The following is an 18,648-nucleotide window of genomic DNA, read 5'->3' as shown; positions in this document are numbered from 1 at the left end:
CATCCTTGCTGTGGAGGCTGCTGGGAAGGCAGAGACTCAGGGAACAAGGTCATGGGGTCAAAAACAGAAGTGGCTGGAAAAGCTCAACAGGTCTGGCAGCACCTGTGAAGAGAAATCAGAGTTAACGTTTCGGGTCCAGTGACCCTTCCTCAGAACAGGAGCACAGAGATGTTCTAATGTGGGAATGCCATGATAAGGAAGGGGCTGGGGGAATGGAGTATAGTGTCCACAGCTGGAATGTGTAGGGATGTGGAATGGCAGGCTATGGGCACACTGGACAAGACAGGAAGGAGCCAGGGTGTACAGATGGAGGATGGGGACCTGATCTGAACGGTGATTTGGAGTGGAGTGTTCCATGTCCTCTGTGGCAGCAGGGAGTGAGGGTCAGGGAGCAGTAGGAAGTGAGCGATTGGTGGGAGCGAAGGGTGGTAGGGAGTGCGGGGTCATAGGGAGTGAGGGTTATAGGAATCGAGGGGTCATAGGGAGGGAAGGTCATAGGGTATGAGGGTCGGAGGGAGTGAGGGTCATACAGACCAAGTGGGTCGTAGGGAGTAAGGGTCATAGGGAGCGAGGAGTCGTAGGGCATGAGGGTCATAGGGCATAGGAAGCAAGGGATCAAAGGGCGTGAGAGTCATAGGGAGTGAGGGTCATAGGGAGTGAGGGTCGTAGGGAACAAGTGGTCATAGAGATCAAGGGATTGTAGAGAATGAGGGTCATAAGGAGCAAGGGGGTCATATGAACTGAGGGATCATGGGGTGGAAGGGGTCATAGGGAGTGATGAGAACAATGGCAAAGGCTGTGTAGAAATATTGAGGAAGGGTTGTAGGGAGCGAGGGGTCATAGGTAGTGAGGGGTCGTAGGGAGTGAGGGTCAGAGGGAGAGAAGGGTCGTAGGGAGTGAGGCGTCGTATGGAACGAGACGTCGTATGGAACGAGGGGTCGTAGAGAGTGAGGGGTCATAGGGATTCTGGGTTACAGGGAGTGAGGGGTCATAGGGAGTGAGGGGCTGTAGGGAATGAGGGGTCATATGGACTAAGGTGTCATAGGGAGTGAAGGGTCATCGGATTGAGGGATCATAGGGAGTGAGGGGTTGTAGGGATTGAGGGGTTTTAGGGAGTGAGGGGTCATACCGACCGAGGGTTCGTTGGGTGGAAGGAGTTGTAGGTAGTGAAGGGTCATAGGGATTGGGGCTGCAGGGAGTGAGGGTCAGAGGGAGTGAGGGGTTGTAGGGATTGAGGGGTCGTAGAGAGTGAGGGGTCATAGGGAGTGATGGGAACAATGAGGGCTGCTCCTAAACTTGTGTAGATTTAGTAAGGAACGAGGATCTGCGTGACTGGGAATAAGATTGCTGAGTTTTGGAAGGAGTGAGTTGCATCTGGAGGGAGCTGAGCTCTGATAATAATTTGGAGGAGATTGGGATGTGAAGGAGGATCCATGTTAAAACAGGGAATGTGGCTGAATTCCTTATCGGAATGGGGTGGTAGGATCTTCCTACTGTCTTGCTCAGCCTGGACCCACACAGCTCCTGTTTCTGACTGTACAGAAAAGATTTCCACTGTCTCCAGCATCAGCTGGTTACGCACAGAGTTCAATCCTGAAGGTGAGGGCTGGGTTCAGGGGCAGAGGGTCTGAGCTCCCGCAGATAACTAACATCCGAGTGAAACAGTGAGGACTCAGGTAATACAAATGATAAGAGTCAACATTTCACCAGCCTGGACCACGACAAACAGATTCTATCAATAAGCACATCGACCTGGACCCAATATACCGGCCACTGCAGCGGACAGCTGGAACTGACAACCGGAAGCGGCAGATTCAAACCACTACAAATGCTGGAGGAAAGATCACAGAAGTGCTTCACAGGAGGCTCCCAAGCACTGAGGATGTCACCTAGACAGGGGACGAAACGTTCCCAGCTCGGCGAACAGAACCACAATAACGAGCACCCGAGCTACAAATCTTCTCCCAAACTTTGAGCTGAATTTAATACATTACCAGCTGACCTCTGAGAATGAGTCAGAAGACAGCTGTTTAATACCAGGAGTGTTTCAATGTAACCGCACTTACAGTAAGATTATCCAATGTGTTAAACTATTAATATAGAAGACTGCAAAATTAATGCATGTGAGCTATACACAGCTGATTAATCTTGTAGCATCATACCAGGCAGCCTGGACCATCAGTGTTTCGAGGTAACTTCATGAAGGGAGAGAAAACAGTGGAAGTAATCTCGAAGATAAAGGTCAGATTGTCAGCTAACCAGTGGGTAACACCCCCCCCCCCCCCTCAGATAGCACACTGCCAAATTCAGGGCACTGCACGAGGTACCAGTTAAACTCTTGCGTTGCTTCGCTCCAATGTGACACACTAAGAATTTCAAAGTCTCAGATCATAAAAGGAACTGATGAGGTTATTAGAGAGCAACACTTTCTTCTGGGGCAAGGTTTGGGGGCAGTCCTCGAAAAGCAGACAGACGTTAAGATTAAAGTCAGGCTGCTCCAGGGGTATATCAGAAAGCTGGAATTACAATACGAAAATTGAAGCAGACCGCTAAGTGAGCATGAGGATATTGAGTGAACAAAGACGGGTGAATGTAGTGAAAGATGTTGTGTATATTGCCTCAGAGTCAGTCTGCCTTTAAGAGATGTGCTCATGATATCGTCACTGCATCACAACATGTGATCAGAGGGTATAAAGCTCTCAGACTCCATCTTCTTACCTTTGACCACATGAAGCATGGCGTTCGACTCGAAGCCTGCTCCTCTGTTAATCTAATAGGTTAAGATTAGCCCAGACACTTAAGTGCCTCAGGAATATAATCTGGATCAATAACAGTTAACTGGATACAGTAGGGACTGCAGAGGCCAAAGGTCAGAGTCAGTAGATGTGAAGCTGGAAAAGCACAGCAGGTCAGACAGTATCCGAGGATCAGGAAAGGCAATGTTTTGGGCCGAAACCCTTCATCAAGACAAAAGGTTTTGGCCTGTAACTTTGACTTCCTGTCCCTTGGATAATAGTTAGCTGCAGTGTCTGTTGGATTCTTCAATGCCACGATTCCGTGCCTAGTTTCTGACATTACAGGAGATAACATAGGCATTGCCGCAGGAGGTAAAACACTCTTTTAAGCGCAAGCCCACGCCAGGCACAGATCAGTGATATAACTGAGGGGCTGAATGGCCTCCTGTTCCTGTGTTCCTAAAGGCTATGGATGGTCATGGCAATAGGATGCTAATTTTTTATGATAGCTGCTGTGTCAGAAATGGACTAGTTTCCCTCAAACAATTTCAATCCAGATTTTCCAAAACAACTACTTTCGTACAGAGAGGAAGTGATGGACTGAAATGACCCAGCCTCACTGCTGTTGGATAAGAAGATTTTACAAGGAGGTAGGTCTCAGGAAATTATTGAGTTGTTCACTTACAAAGCAATTTATCATTTTCTTACAGTAAAAGACATCATTAAAAGGAAGTTTACAACTCCACCCCTTGATAGAATTCAAAATAAATCTGTGGAAACACCAGCCTTGTTGGAATTACATTACAAACTGCACAGAGCTCATTCCAGTTTTACAGAAGTGCTCAACTACTAGCAACGTTTATCTTGAGAAATGGAGCCCCCAATCAGCAAAGAGTTCCTTTCAACTTAGTCTTAAGCACATAGCTAAAGGAGCTTCTTTTATAGTGCATTTAATCTCTGTCCAGTTTTATTGCCCAATTAAAAGCTGGCTTGGGGTCACCAGCACTATTTCAATGAGGTTATATTGCCAGATTTTCACAAAGTGCAGAGGTTCTGAAAATCAGAAAATCAGTTTATTGCTCAATCCGAGAACAGATCATGGTTTTATAATTGCTACTTTGGTGTGTGAATTAACCACAGTTAATTCCTGACATTGTGCCCAAACACCTTCCCACAGTAGGCTGTTTAAACCTGTTCCTATAACCTGCACAATTCACTGCTGTAGCTGTCTGCTGTGGAACAGTAACTGTGCAGTAACAACCCTCATGAAAGGAAGTCACCAGGTACCCCACACGGAACATTAATCATTCGAAAGTCTGCCGTCAAAACTCTTCACTGGGTTATTCTTCACACAAACAAGAGTGTGCCTCCAGTCCATCTGCATATTGTTTTAAAACACTGAAAACCCAAACCAGAATTCACACCTGGTAAAACATGGCTGCTCCTCCAGCTGATGGAATTCAGTGCAGTATCTCCCAGCATCACCACAGGGAACTTGTGTATGTGCACCACAGATAGATGATTCACTTAGTATGTATCTCTGAGTGTATGTGTGTGGGGGTGTGTCTATGTGAGTGTCTGTGCATCTATGTATGTATCTGTGTGTGTTTACTACGTGTGTATGTACATGAGTGCACATGTGTAAGTGTGTGTTGGTTTGTGTGTATATGTATGTGTCTGTGTGGGGTGCATGTCGGAGTTTGTCCAGGTGTGTGTGTGTCTCTGTGAGTCTGTGTATGTGTGGTGTGTGGGTGTGAGTGGGCCTGTACGTGTGTCTCTGTGAGTCTGTGTATGTGCGGTGTGTGGGTGTATGTGGGCCTGTACGTGTGTCTCTGTGAGTCTGTGTATGTGCGGTGTGTGGGTGTGTGTGGGCCTGTACGTGTGTCTCTGTGAGTCTGTGTATGTGTGGTGTGTGGGTATGAGTGGGCCTGTACGTGTGTCTCTGTGAGTCTGTGTATGTGCGGTGTGTGGGTGTGTGTGGGCCTGTACGTGTGTTTCTGTGAGTCTGTGTATGTGTGGTGTGTGGGTGTGAGTGGGCCTGTATGTGTGTCTCTGTGAGTCTGTGTATGTGCGGTGTGTGGGTGTGTGTGGGCCTGTACGTGTGTCTCTGTGAGTCTGTGTATGTGTGGTGTGTGGATATGAGTGGGCCTGTACGTGTGTCTCTGTGAGTCTGTGTATGTGCGGTGTGTGGGTGTGTCTGGGCCTGTACGTGTGTTTCTGTGAGTCTGTGTATGTGTGGTGTGTGGGTGTGAGTGGGCCTGTACGTGTGTCTCTGTGAGTCTGTGTATGTGTGGTGTGTGGGTATGAGTGGGCCTGTACGTGTGTCTCTGTGAGTCTGTGTATGTGCGGTGTGTGGGTGTGTGTGGGCCTGTACGTGTGTCTCTGTGAGTCTATGTATGTGTGGTGTGTGGGTGTGTGTGGGCCTGTACGTGTGTCTCTGTGAGTCTGTGTATGTGTGGTGTGTGGGTATGAGTGGGCCTGTACGTGTGTCTCTGTGAGTCTGTGTATGTGCGGTGTGTGGGTGTGTGTGGGCCTGTACGTGTGTCTCTGTGAGTCTATGTATGTGTGGTGTGTGGGTGTGTGTGGGCCTGTACGTGTGTCTCTGTGAGTCTGTGTATGTGTGGTGTGTGGGTATGAGTGGGCCTGTACGTGTGTCTCTGTGAGTCTGTGTATGTGCGGTGTGTGGGTGTGTGTGGGCCTGTACGTGTGTCTCTGTGAGTCTATGTATGTGTGGTGTGTGGGTGTGTGTGGGCCTGTACGTGCGTCTTTGTGGGTCTGTGTGTGGGGATATCTGTCTGTGGGTGTTAGGTGTCTGTGTGTGTGGGATAGTGTTTGCATGTGTGTTTGTGTAAGTGTGTGTTCTATGTGTACTTGTACATACATATATCTGTGTGTGTGCTTTAATCTGAGTGTCTTTGCCAAGTAACAATTTTTCCAAACACCATTCCTAAATCAATGAGCCTTCCGTGTTCTGCACGGAAGACTCCAACAGTTCATTCCCGAGGGATTGTGATTGAATAAAACCACTACTTTAAAAAAAATCTAAGAGCATGCTAGCAATCTAACAGAAATCAAATCTTTAAGCAACAATTTTCAGGACACTGAGCAATGACTGTCTGCTACCTTTCGACTGTTGGACAGAAAGATGTGGACAGAAAGAGAATTGCTGCAGTCCTCTCTGCCTCAGCCTCCAGTTTTTTACAATTATTCCTGCTAACAGAATACTTTCCAATAAAACAGATTGCTCTGTAGCACTCGGATGCTCTGCCTCTTTTCTGAAAGGACAGTACAGAAGGCTATTTGTGGGCAATATTGTCGATGAATCCCTTTAATGTCCCTGTTTCCCTCCCCCCCAGCTCTCCCCGTGGCTCGGTTCCTTGTAACCAGGAGAAATGGGGCTGGCTGGAGAGTTTCCCATTTGATCAGTGACAGACATCACTACCAGGCTATTCACTGCTGAAAAGAAAAGCAAGTTTAAACATGGCTGGTGCTTGCTTAGAAATCCTCTCCCTTTACCCACTCAAAGAGCGACAATATTCTCTCCACACACTCTTTAGACAATAATGTTCGGCAAAAACACGACACTGCCACAGACAAGAGAAATGGAGAGAGAGAGAGAGAGAGCGAGACAGTGCACAGTCTCTGGGAAAACAAAAGCTGAAACAGTACTCCCAGGGCTAACACAGCCTGCTCCTCTCCCCTCAGGGCTCCGTTCTTTTTTAATAAGAAAGATTTGCTTACCTTGGTACGCATCGGAGAGAGAAGTCCTTCCATTTCTGTGTTAGATTCATAACATTGCCCTCTGCCTGGGTCTCTGCCTAATGCTTTCAGGCATCCCACGTTAAAAAAGGCCACGCGAGCTGCAGTGTGATCTTCTCCATAACAACCTGCCCAAGTTGGACCAGCAGCAGTGCACACACACACACACAGAGCTAGTTCCTACCGGAGTCTCTCTCTCTCTCTCTCTCTGTTCCTCTGTGGAAAATGTTCACTCCAAGCTTCAGTGACAAATGCTGCCTCTCTCAGGCACTGTATCCAGCACAGGGGCAAGTGTTCTCATCCACACCGCTGCTAACGGGTCATGGGGGAGGGGAGGGGGGTGAAGACTGAAAGGTGCTTACTTTGCACCTTTGATTACATTGATGATGGAAGGGTTTTTACAAGCTCTGGCAGTTTTATCCCCACCTCATGTCACTCACAGGGTTCACACACATGTTTCCCAGACACTCAGATCTATTACAAAGCACACATCATGTGCTCTCACTTGTGTTCTTTGGATAACACACTCAGCCAGTGCCCCTCGATGCTGTTTCCCCTTCACCTCCTGCCCAGGCAGAAACACATCCCTCTACTTGTAGCAGCTAAAACCCGCCTTCTTCGTACTGTCACTGAAAGAGGAGCCCTGTCACACCAGGACGATCTCCATTTACTGAACACAATGAAACAACTCGACACACAAGAAGTCATCTGCGCTTTATCAGACAAAACCTGACACTGAGCCTCCAAAGGACAGATCAAAGACAGGTGGCCAAAACTCAAAGACAGCTTGGGAGACAGACTTGCATTTGTATAGCACCTTCCATCACCACCAGACATTCTGGAGCATATCACAGCATTCCAGTGTAGGAAACTTGTGCCCAGCAAACTCCCGTGACCTGCAGCATGTTAATGACCCAGATCATCTCATGGATGTGGATTCAAGGCCCCGACAGCAGAGGTAAGGGGGTAAGGAAGTTATTAAGGGAGGAAGGAGAAATAGAGAGATGTCCAGGATCAGCAAGAGAATTCCAGAGCTTAGAATCCAGGCAGCTGACAGCACACTTGTTAATGAAATACAGGATGTGCAAACATCAAAATTTGTACCCACACAATCAATCCAGAACATTGCATTCCCTGCCAGAACATCTCGCAGTTGGTTAGTGAAGATGCAGAGCACAAGTTAATCTTTATTCAGTTGTAGATTTATTCAGAAAGTGAGACAATACAAATATATGACTTCTGACCAGACAAACCACCACCGGTCTTCATATGTACAAAATGAATGCCCCTCCTCACTCATTGAAGCCCACAATCTGTGGACACCAAACCTTAATTTATACAATTAACTTTTTTTCTGTTTTAAATCATATTCACAAACAATATTGTGAAACAAATCAATGAGGGAAACAGTGATTTTTCCACATTCCCTACAGAATAGTTCACTACAAAATGCCCTTTTCTGGAATCATCAACAATCCTTTAGAATTCCTTTTCAGGAGACAATCAGAATCATTAATAACTTGCATCAGTCCATTTGATCTCGGAGTTCTTTTTTTTCTAACATTAATTTTCCAAAAGCAATGTCAATCTTTAATCCACTCTCACCCACGATATTTTTTGGGAAGTCATAAAGATGTACAGCATGCAAACAGACCCTTCAGTCTAACCCGTCCCAACCCAATCTAGTCCCACCTGTCAGCACCTGGCCCATATCCCTCCAAATCCTTCCTATTCATATACCCATCCAGAAGCCTTTTAAATGTTGCTATTGTATCAGCCTTCACCACTTCCTTTGGCAGCTCATTCCATACACGTACCACCCTCTGAGTGAAAACGTTGCCCCTTAGGTCTCTTTTATATCTTTCCCCTCTCACCTTAAACCTATGCCCTCTAGTTCGGGGCTTCCCACCCCAGGGAAAAGACTTTGCCTATTTACCCTATCCAAGCCCCTCATGATTTTAGAAACCTCTATAAGGTCACCTCTCAGCCTCCAACACTCTAGGGAAAGCAGTCCCAACCTATTCAGCCTCTCCCTGTAGCTCAGATCCTCCAACCCTGGCAACATCCTTGTAAATCTTTTCTGAACTCTTTCAAGTTTCACAACATCTTTCTGATAGGAAGGAGACCAGAATTGCACGCAGTATTCCAACAGTGACCTACCAATGTCCTGTACAGCCGCAACATGACCTCCCAACTCCTGTACTCAATACTCTGACCAATAAAGGAAAGTATACCAAACACCTTCTTCACTATCCTATCTACCTGCGACTCCACTTTCAAAGAGCACTGAAGCTGCACTCCAAGGTCTCTTTGTTCAGCAACACTCCCTAGGACCTTGCCATTAAGTGTATAAATCCTGCTAAGATTTGCTTTCCCAAAATGCAGCACCTCGCATTCATCTAAATTAAACTCCATCTGCCACTTCTCAGCCCATTGGCCCATCTGGTCAAGATACTGTTGTAATCTGAGGTAACTCTCTTTGCTGTCCACTACACCTCCAATTTTGGTGTCATCTGCAAACTTACTAACTGTACCTCTTATGTTCACATCCAAATGACAAAAAGTAGAGGACCCAGCACCGATCCTTCTGGCACTCCACTGGTCACAGGCCTCCAGTCTGAAAAACAACCCTCCACCACCACCCTCTGTCTACCTTTGAGCCAGTTCTGTATCCAAATGGCTAGTTCTCCCTGTATTCCATGAGATTGGTTGCTTTCTATGGTGCATCTATAAAAATTGGTCAGAGTCTTTTTGGACATGCTGAATTTCCTGAGCCTCTTGAGGACGTAGGGACATTGACATAATGGTTAAGAAAGCAGGACAATGTAGCTGGACCAGGAAGGTGGTTTCAATTGTGTGGAAAGTTCTGGAAAAAGTTAAAGGTGGAGAGGTCTCAACAGAGGTTATTCAAGTTTCCAGAAAAAGAGAGGATGGAAAGGGTGGGGAATCTAACTTCTGGCACAGCAGGTGAGGGGACCACTTTGAGAAGGGGGGCAGTCATTGCAGGACCCAAGGGTGTTGGACTTAAATGTATACAGTATGTGCTTGTAGGTCAGCTTGAAATCGGCAGGTTGTGGGTATCACAGAGACGTGGCTGCAAGGGAATCAGGGCTGGCGATGAAATATTCAAGGGTACACATCCTATCGAAAGAACAGGCAGGTGGGCAGACTGGGGTTGGGGGCTGTCACCTTGTCAATGAGAATTAAAATTAGAACACAGAACATAGAACGTTACAGCGCAGTGCAGGCCCTTCGGCCCTCAATGTTATACCGACCTGTGAACATTGATTGTTATCTAATGAACAGCACTCAGTGCTTTTAGCCATTGTTCACAAAACCTCCTCAGGGTTTGTGAGAAACAGGGATCCCCTTTAAAGCTGAACACCTTTAATCTTCAATCTTTCATATTTCATTGTGGGACATGGGCGATGCTGGCTGGGCCCAGTATTTATTACCCATCCCTAGTTGCGCCTCGAGAAGGTGGGGTTGAGCTGTCTTCTTGAACCAGGTTAAGCAGTTGTGGGTCTTTGACAAACTTACAACAAATCTCTAATACATGAAGACAAAAGGAAGGTCACAGAAATCACCAAGGTCATGACCTTCCATTGATATGATATCGATGATTTCTCAAACCCTCATTGTCTTATTATCAATCCAATGTTTGGGTAAATAGGACTGGTTCCCTAAGAGGTTATTTAAAAATGGGTATTGGTCTTAAGACGGATTGGGAATGAACCTACAAATAGAGGTGGGTAAGGGGTTAAAGTCATCTTGGCATCATGATTAACTCCCCAGGTTCAACACCCAGAGTGATTCAGACCAGCGTTAATAGCCATCCTCTTGAAATAAAGTATACCAACAAGGGACAGACTGGGGGTGAATATACCAACAAGGGACAGACTGGGGGTTAATACACCAACAAGGGACAGACTGGGGGTTAATATACCAACAAGGGACAGACTGGGGGTTAATATACCAACAAGGGGCAGACTGGGGATTAATATACCAACAAGGGACAGACTGGGGGTTAATATACCAAAAAGGGACAGACTGGGAGTTAATATAGCAACAAGGGACAGACTGGGGGTTAATATACCAAAAAGGGACAGACTGGGAGTTAATATACGAACTAGGGACAGACTGGGGAGCAATATACCAACAAGGGACAGACTGGGGGTTAATATACCAAAAATGGACAGACTGGGAGTTAGTATACCAACAAGGGACAGACTGGGGGTTAATATACCAACAAGGGATAGACTGGGGGGCAATATACCAACAAGGGACAGACTGGGGGGGCAATATACCAACAAGGGACAGACTGGGGGTTAATATACCAACAAGGGACAAACTAGTGGTTAATATACCAACAAGGGACAGACTGGGGGTTAATATACCAACAAGGGACAAACTGGGGGTTAATATACCAAAAAGGGACAGACTGGGAGTTAGTATACCAACAAGGGACAGACTGGGAGTTAATATACCAACAAGGGACAGACTATGGGTTAATATACCAACAAGGGACAGACTGGGGGGTAATATACCAACAAGGCACAGACTGGGGGGGCAATATACCAACAAGGGACAGACTGGGAGTTAGTATACCAACAAGGGACAGACTGGGGGTTAATATACCAACAAGGGACAAACTAGTGATTAATATACCAACAAGGGACAGACTGGGGGTTAATATACCAACAAGGGACAAACTGGGGGTTAATATACCAAAAAGGGACAGACTGGGAGTTAGTATACCAACAAGGGACAGACTGGGGGTTAATATACCAACAAGGGACAGACTGGGGGTTAATACACCAACAAGGGACAGACTGGGGGTTAATATACCAACAAGGGACAGACTGGGAGTTAATATACCAACAAAGGACAGACTGGGGGTTAATATACCAAAAAGGGACAGACTGGGAGTTAATATACCAACAAGGGACAGACTGGGGGGGCAATATACCAACAAGGGACAGACTGGGTGTTAATATACCAAAAAGGGACAGACTGGGAGTTAATATACCAACAAAGGACAGACTGGGGGTTAATATACCAAAAAGGGACAGACTGGGAGTTAATATACCAACAAGGGACAGACTGGGGGGGCAATATACCAACAAAGGACAGACTGGGGGTTAATATACCAAAAAGGGACAGACTGGGAGTTAATATACCAACAAAGGACAGACTGGGGGTTAATATACCAAAAAGGGACAGACTGGGAGTTAATATACCAACAAGGGACAGACTGGGGGGGCAATATACCAACAAGGGACAGACTGGGTGTTAATATACCAACAAGGGACAGACTGGGGGGCAATATACCAACAAGGGACAGACTGGGGGGGCAATATACCAACAAGGGACAGACTGGGGATTAATATACCAACAAGGGACAAACTAGTGGTTAATATACCAACAAGGGACAGACTGGGGGTTAATATACCAACAAGGGACAAACTGGGGGTTAATATACCAAAAAGGGACAGACTGGGAGTTAGTATACCAACAAGGGACAGACTGGGGGTTAATATACCAACAAGGGACAGACTGGGAGTTAATATACCAACAAGGGACAGACTGGGGCTTAATATACCAAAAAGGGACAGACTGGGGGTTAATATACCAAAAAGGGGCAAACTGGGGGTTAATATACCAACAAGGGGCAGACTAGGGGTTAATATAGCCACAAGGAACAGACTGGGGGGCAATATACCAACAAGAGGCAAACTGGGTGGCAATACCCTAAAAAGGGGCAAACTGGGGATTAATATACCAACAAGGGACAAACTAGTGGTTAATATACCAACAAGGGACAGACTGGGGGTTAATATACCAACAAGGGACAAACTAGTGGTTAATATACCAACAAGGGACAGACTGGGGGTTAATATACCAACAAGGGACAAACTAGTGGTTAATATACCAACAAGGGACAGACTGGGGGTTAATATACCAACAAGGGACAGACTGGGGGTTAATATACCAACAAGGGGCAAACTGAGGGTTAATATACCATCAAGGGACAAACTGGGGGGCAATATACCAACAATGGGCAGACTGGGGGGTCAAAACACTAACAAGGGGCAAACTGGGAATTAATATACCAACAAGGGACAGATTGGGGGTTAATATACCAACAAGGGGCAGACTGGGGGATAATATACCAAAATGGAACAGCCTGGGGGGCAAAACACCAACAAGGGGCAAACTGGGGGTTAATATACCAACAAGGGACAGACTGGGGGGGCAATATACCAACAAGGGACAGACTGGGGGTTAATATACCAACAAGGGACAGACTGGGGGTTAATATACCAAAAAGGGACAGACTGGGAGTTAATATACCAACAAGGGACAGACTGGGGGTTAATATACCAAAAAGGGACAGACTGGGAGTTAGTATACCAACAAGGGACAGACTGGGGGTTAATATACCAAAAAGGGACAGACTGGGAGTTAGTATACCAACAAGGGACAGACTGGGGGGCAATATACCAACAAGGGACAGACTGGGGGGGGGGGGTCAATATACCAACAAGGGACAGACTGGAGGTTAATATACCAAAAAGGGACAGACTGGGAGTTAGTATACCAACAAGGGACAGACTGGGGGTTAATATATCAACAAGGGACAGACTGGGGGTTAATATACCAACAAGGGACAAACTGGGGGTGAATATACCAAAAAGGGACAGATTGGGAGTTAGTATACCAACAAGGGACAGACTGGGGGTTAATATACCAACAAGGGACAGACTGGGGGTTAATATACCAACAAGGGACAAACTGGGGGGCAATACACCAACAAGGGGCAGACTGGGGGTTAATATACCAAAAAGGGACAGACTGGGGGGCCAATATACCAACAAGGGACAGACTGGGGGTTAATATACCAACAAGGGACAGACTGGGGGTTAATATACCAACAAGGGTACAAACTGGGGGGCAATACACCAACAAGGGGCAGACTGGGGGTTAATATACCAACAAGGGACAGACTGGGGGCAATATACCAACAAGGGGCAAACTGGGGGGCAATATATCAACAAGGGACAGTCTGGGGTCAATATACCAACAAGTGAAAGACTGGGGAATAATATACCAACAAGGGGCAAACTGGGGGTTAATATACCAACATGGGGCAGACTGGGGGTTAATATAGCCACAAGGAACAGACTGGGGGGCAATATACCAACAAGAGGCAAACTGGGGGGCAATACCCCAAAAAGGGGCAAACTGGGGGTTAATATACCAACAAGGGACAGACTGGGTGCTAATATACCAACAAGGGACAAAACTGGGGGTTAATATACCATCAAGGGGCAAACTGGCGGTTAATATACCATTAAGGGACAAACTGGGGGGCAATATACCAACAAGGGACAGACTGGGGGTTAATATACCAACAATGGGCAAACTGGGGGATAATATACCAAAATGGGACAGCCTGGGGGGCAAAACACCAACAGGGGGAAACTGGGGGTTAATATACCAACAAGGGACTGACTGGGGGGGGGGGGGAATATACCAACAAGGGACAGACTGGGGGTTAATATACCAACAAGGGACTGACTGGGGGGGGGGGCAATATACCAACAAGGGGCAGACTGAGGGTTAATATACCAACAAGGGACAGACTGGGGGGGGGAATATACCAACAAGGGACAGACTGGGGGCAATATACCAACAAGGGACAGACTGGGGGTTAATATACCAACAAGGGACAGACTGGGGGCAATATACCAACAAGGGACAGACTGGGGGTTAATATACCAACAAGGGACAGACTGGGGGCAATACACCAACAAGGGGCAGACTGGGGGTTAATATACCAACAAGGGACAGACTGGGGGCAATATACCAACAAGGGACAGACTGGGGGTTAATATACAAAAAAGGGACAGACTGGGAGTTAATATACCAACAAGGGACAGACTGGGGGTAAATATACCAACAAGGGACAAACTGGGGGGCAATACACCAACAAGGGGCAGACTGGGGGTTAATATACCAACAAGGGACAGACTGGGGGCAATATACCAACAAGGGGCAGACTGGGGGTTAATATACCAACAAGGGACAGACTGGGGGTAAATATACCAACAAGGGACAAACTGGGGGTTAATATACCAACAAGGGACAGACTGGGGGCAATACACCAACAAGGGACAGACTGGGTTAATATACCAACAAGGGACAGACTGGGGCAATATACCAACAAGGGGCAAACTGGGGGGCAATATATCAACAAGGGACAGACTGGGGACAATATACCAACAAGTGAAAGACTGGGGGATAATATACCAACAAGGGGCAAACTGGGGGTTAATATACCAACAAGGGGCAAACTGAGCGTTAATATAGCCACAAGGGACAGACTGGGGGGTCAATATACCAACAAGAGGCAAACTGGGGGGCAATACCCCAAAAAGGGGCAAACTGGGGGCTAATATACCAACAAGGGACAAAACTTGGGGTTATATACCAACAAGGCGCAAACTGGGGGGTATACACCAACAAGGGACAGACTGGGGGTTAATATACCAACAAGGGACAGACTGGGGGTTAATATACCAACAAAGGACAGACTGGGGGTTAATATACCAACAAGGGGCAGAGTGGAGGTTAATATACCAACAAGGGGCAAACTGGAGGTTAATATACCATCAAGGGACAAACTGGGATGCAATATACCAACAAGGGACAGACTGGGGGTTAATTTACCATCAAGGGCCAAACTGGGGGATAATATACCAACAAGGGGTAAACTGGGGAGCAATATACCAACAATGGGCAGACTGGGGGGTCAAAACACTAACAAGGGGCAAACTGGGGATTAGTATACCAACAAGGGACAGACCGGGGGTTAATATACAAACAAGGGACAAACTGGGGGGGGCAAAACACTAACAAGGGGCAAACTGGGGCATAATATTCCAACAACGGGCAAACTGGAGGTTAATATACCAACAAGAGTCAGACTGGGGGTTAATACACCAACAAGGGGAAAACTGGGGGTTAATATACCAACAAGGTACAGACTGGGGGTTAATATACCAACAAGGGACAGACTGGGGGTTAATATACCAACAAGGGACAGACTGGGGGTTAATACACCAACAAGGGACAGACTGTGGGCAATATACCAACAAGGGGCAGACTGGGGGTTAATATACCAACAAGGGACAGACTGGGGGCAATATACCAACAAGGGGCAAACTAGGGCTTAATATTCCAACAAGGGGAAAACTGGGGGTTAATATACCAACAAGGGGCAAACTGGGGTATAATATACCAACAAGGGGCAGACCGGGGGTTAATATACCAACAAGGGACAAACTGGGGGGGGGGAGAAACACTAACAAGGGACAAACTGGGGCATAATATTCCAACAACGGGCAAAATGGGGGTTAATATACCAACAAGGGGCAAACTGGGGGGGTAATATACCAACAAGGGACAGACTAGGGGTTAATACACCAACAAAGGACAGACTGGGGGTTAATATACCAACAAGGGACAGACTGGGGGGCAATATACCAACAAGGGACAGACTGGGGGTTAATATACCAACAATGGGCAAACTGGGGGTTAATATACCAACAAGGGGTAGACTAGGGGTTAATATACCAACAAGGGACCGACTGGGGGGCAATATACCAACAAGAGGCAAACTGGGGGGCAATACCCCAAAAAGGGGCAAACTGGAGGTTAATATACCAACAAAAAACAGACTCGGGGTTAATATACCAACAAGGGACAGACTGGGGGGCAATATAGCAACAAGGGACAGACTGGGGGTTAATATACCAACAAGGGACAAAACTGGGGGTTATATACCAACAAGGGGCAAACTGATTAATATACCAACAAGGTGTAAACTGGGGGGTACATACCAACAAGGGACAGACTGGGCGTTAATATACCAACAAGGGGCAAACTGGGGGTTAATATACCATCAAGGGACAAACTGGGTGGCAATATACCAACAAGGGACAGACTGGGGGATAATTTACCATCAAGGGGCAAAATGGGGGTTAATATACCAACAAGGGGCAAATTGGGGGGCAATACACCAACAAGGGACAGACTGGGGGTTAATATACCAACAAGGGACAGACTGGGGAGTCAAAACACTAACAAGGGGCAAACCTGGGGTTAATATACCAACAAGAGGCAAACTAGGGCATAATATTCCAACAAGGGGCAAACTGGGGGTTAATATACCAACAAGGGACAGACTGGGGGTTAATATACCAACAAGGGGCAAACTGGGGTATAATATACCAAAATGGGACAGACTGGGGGCAAAACACCAACAAGGGGCAAACTGGGGGTGAAATACCAACAAGCGGCAAATTGGTTAATATACCAACCAGGGGCAAACTGTGGGTTATATACCAACAAGGGACAGACTGGGGATCAATATACCAACAAGGACAGACTGGGGATTAATATACCAACAAGAGACAGACTGGGGGTTAATATACCAACAAGGGAAGGACTGTGGCATAATATACCAACAAGGGGCAAACTGGGGGTTAATATAGCAACAAGGGGCAGACTGGGGGTTAATATACCAACAAGGGGCAAACTGGGGGATAAAATTCGAACAAGGGGCAAACTGGGGGATAATATTCCAACAAGGGACAGACTGAGGATTAATATATCAACATTGGACAGACTGGGGGGCAAAACACCAACAAAGGGCAAACTGGGTTTAATATACCAACAAGGGGCAAACTGAGGGTTAATATACCAACAAGGGGCAAACTAGGGGTAATATACCAACAAGGGACAGACTGGGGGTTAATATACCAACAAGGTGCAGACTGGTGGTTAATATACCAACAAGGGGCAGACTGGGGGGCAATATACCAACAAGGGACAAACTGGGAGTTAATATACCAACAAGGGACAGACTGGGGGTTAATATACCAAAAAGGGACAGACTGGGGGATAATATACCAACAAGGGGCAAACTGGGGTTAATATACCAACAAGGGGCAAACTGAGCGTTAATATAGCCACAAGGGACAGACTGGGGGGTCAATATACCAACAAGAGGCAAACTGGGGGGCAATACCCCAAAAAGGGGCAAACTGGGGGTTAATATACCAACAAGTGACAGACTCGGGGTTAATATACCAACAAAGGACAGACTGGGGGCTAATATACCAACAAGGGACCAAACTGGGGGTTATATACCAACAAGGCGCAAACTGGGGGGTATACACCAACAAGGGACAGACTGGGGGTTAATATACCAACAAGGGACAGACTGGGGGATAATATACCAACAAAGGACAGACTGGGGGTTAATATACCAACAAGGGGCAGAGTGGAGGTTAATATACCAACAAGGGGCAAACTGGAGGTTAATATACCATCAAGGGACAAACTGGGATGCAATATACCAACAAGGGACAGACTGGGGGTTAATTTACCATCAAGGGCCAAACTGGGGGATAATATACCAACAAGGGGCAAACTGGGGAGCAATATACCAACAATGGGCAGACTGGGGGGTCAAAACACTAACAAGGGGCAAACTGGGGATTAGTATACCAACAAGGGACAGACCGGGGGTTAATATACCAACAACGGACAAACTGGGGGGGCAAAACACTAACAAGGGGCAAACTGGGGCATAATATTCCAACAACGGGCAAACTGGAGGTTAATATACCAACAAGGGTCAGACTGGGGGTTAATACACCAACAAGGGGAAAACTGGGGGTTAATATACCAACAAGGTACAGACTGGGGGTTAATATACCAACAAGGGACAGACTGGGGGTTAATATACCAACAAGGGACAAACTGGGGGGCAATACACCAACAAGGGGCAGACTGGGGGTTCATATCCCAACAAGGGACAGACTGGGGGTTAATATACCAACAAGGGACAGACTGGGGGCAATATACCAACAAGGGGCAGACTGGGGGTTAATATACCAACAAGGGACAGACTGGGGGCAATATACCAACAAGGGGCAAACTAGGGCTTAATATTCCAACAAGGGGCAGACCGGGGGTTAATATACCAACAAGGGACAGACTGGGAGTTAATATACCAACAAGGGACAGACTGGGGGCAATATACCAACAAGGGGCAAACTAGGGCTTAATATTCCAACAAGGG

The 18,648-nt window shown here is 46.7% G+C and overlaps 1 protein-coding gene across 2 annotated transcripts in view; it reads right to left on the bottom strand.

Moving 5' to 3' along the window:
• frmd4a (FERM domain containing 4A) overlaps positions 1-18,648 on the bottom strand; it is a 765,730-nt gene that overhangs the window by 547,091 nt on the left and 199,991 nt on the right. The window contains exon 1 of one of the 2 annotated variants that reach the window (XM_043714188.2): positions 6,477-7,022. The exons of the other annotated variant lie outside the window; for it this stretch is intronic. Within the exon in view, the coding sequence (XP_043570123.1) occupies positions 6,477-6,509 (33 nt within the window). The 5' untranslated portion in view covers positions 6,510-7,022. Of the gene's footprint in view, positions 1-6,476; positions 7,023-18,648 lie in introns of those variants that run through there. 2 annotated transcript variants of the gene reach the window in all.

Source organism: Chiloscyllium plagiosum, unplaced genomic scaffold (assembly GCF_037043375.1).
Source record: "Chiloscyllium plagiosum isolate Xiang-an unplaced genomic scaffold, Cpla_swu_hap1 HiC_scaffold_23, whole genome shotgun sequence".
In the NCBI taxonomy this organism is placed as follows: domain Eukaryota; kingdom Metazoa; phylum Chordata; class Chondrichthyes; order Orectolobiformes; family Hemiscylliidae; genus Chiloscyllium; species Chiloscyllium plagiosum.
The sequence above is the reverse complement of the archived record's forward strand: the minus strand, read 5'-3'. Positions and strand labels throughout refer to the sequence as shown.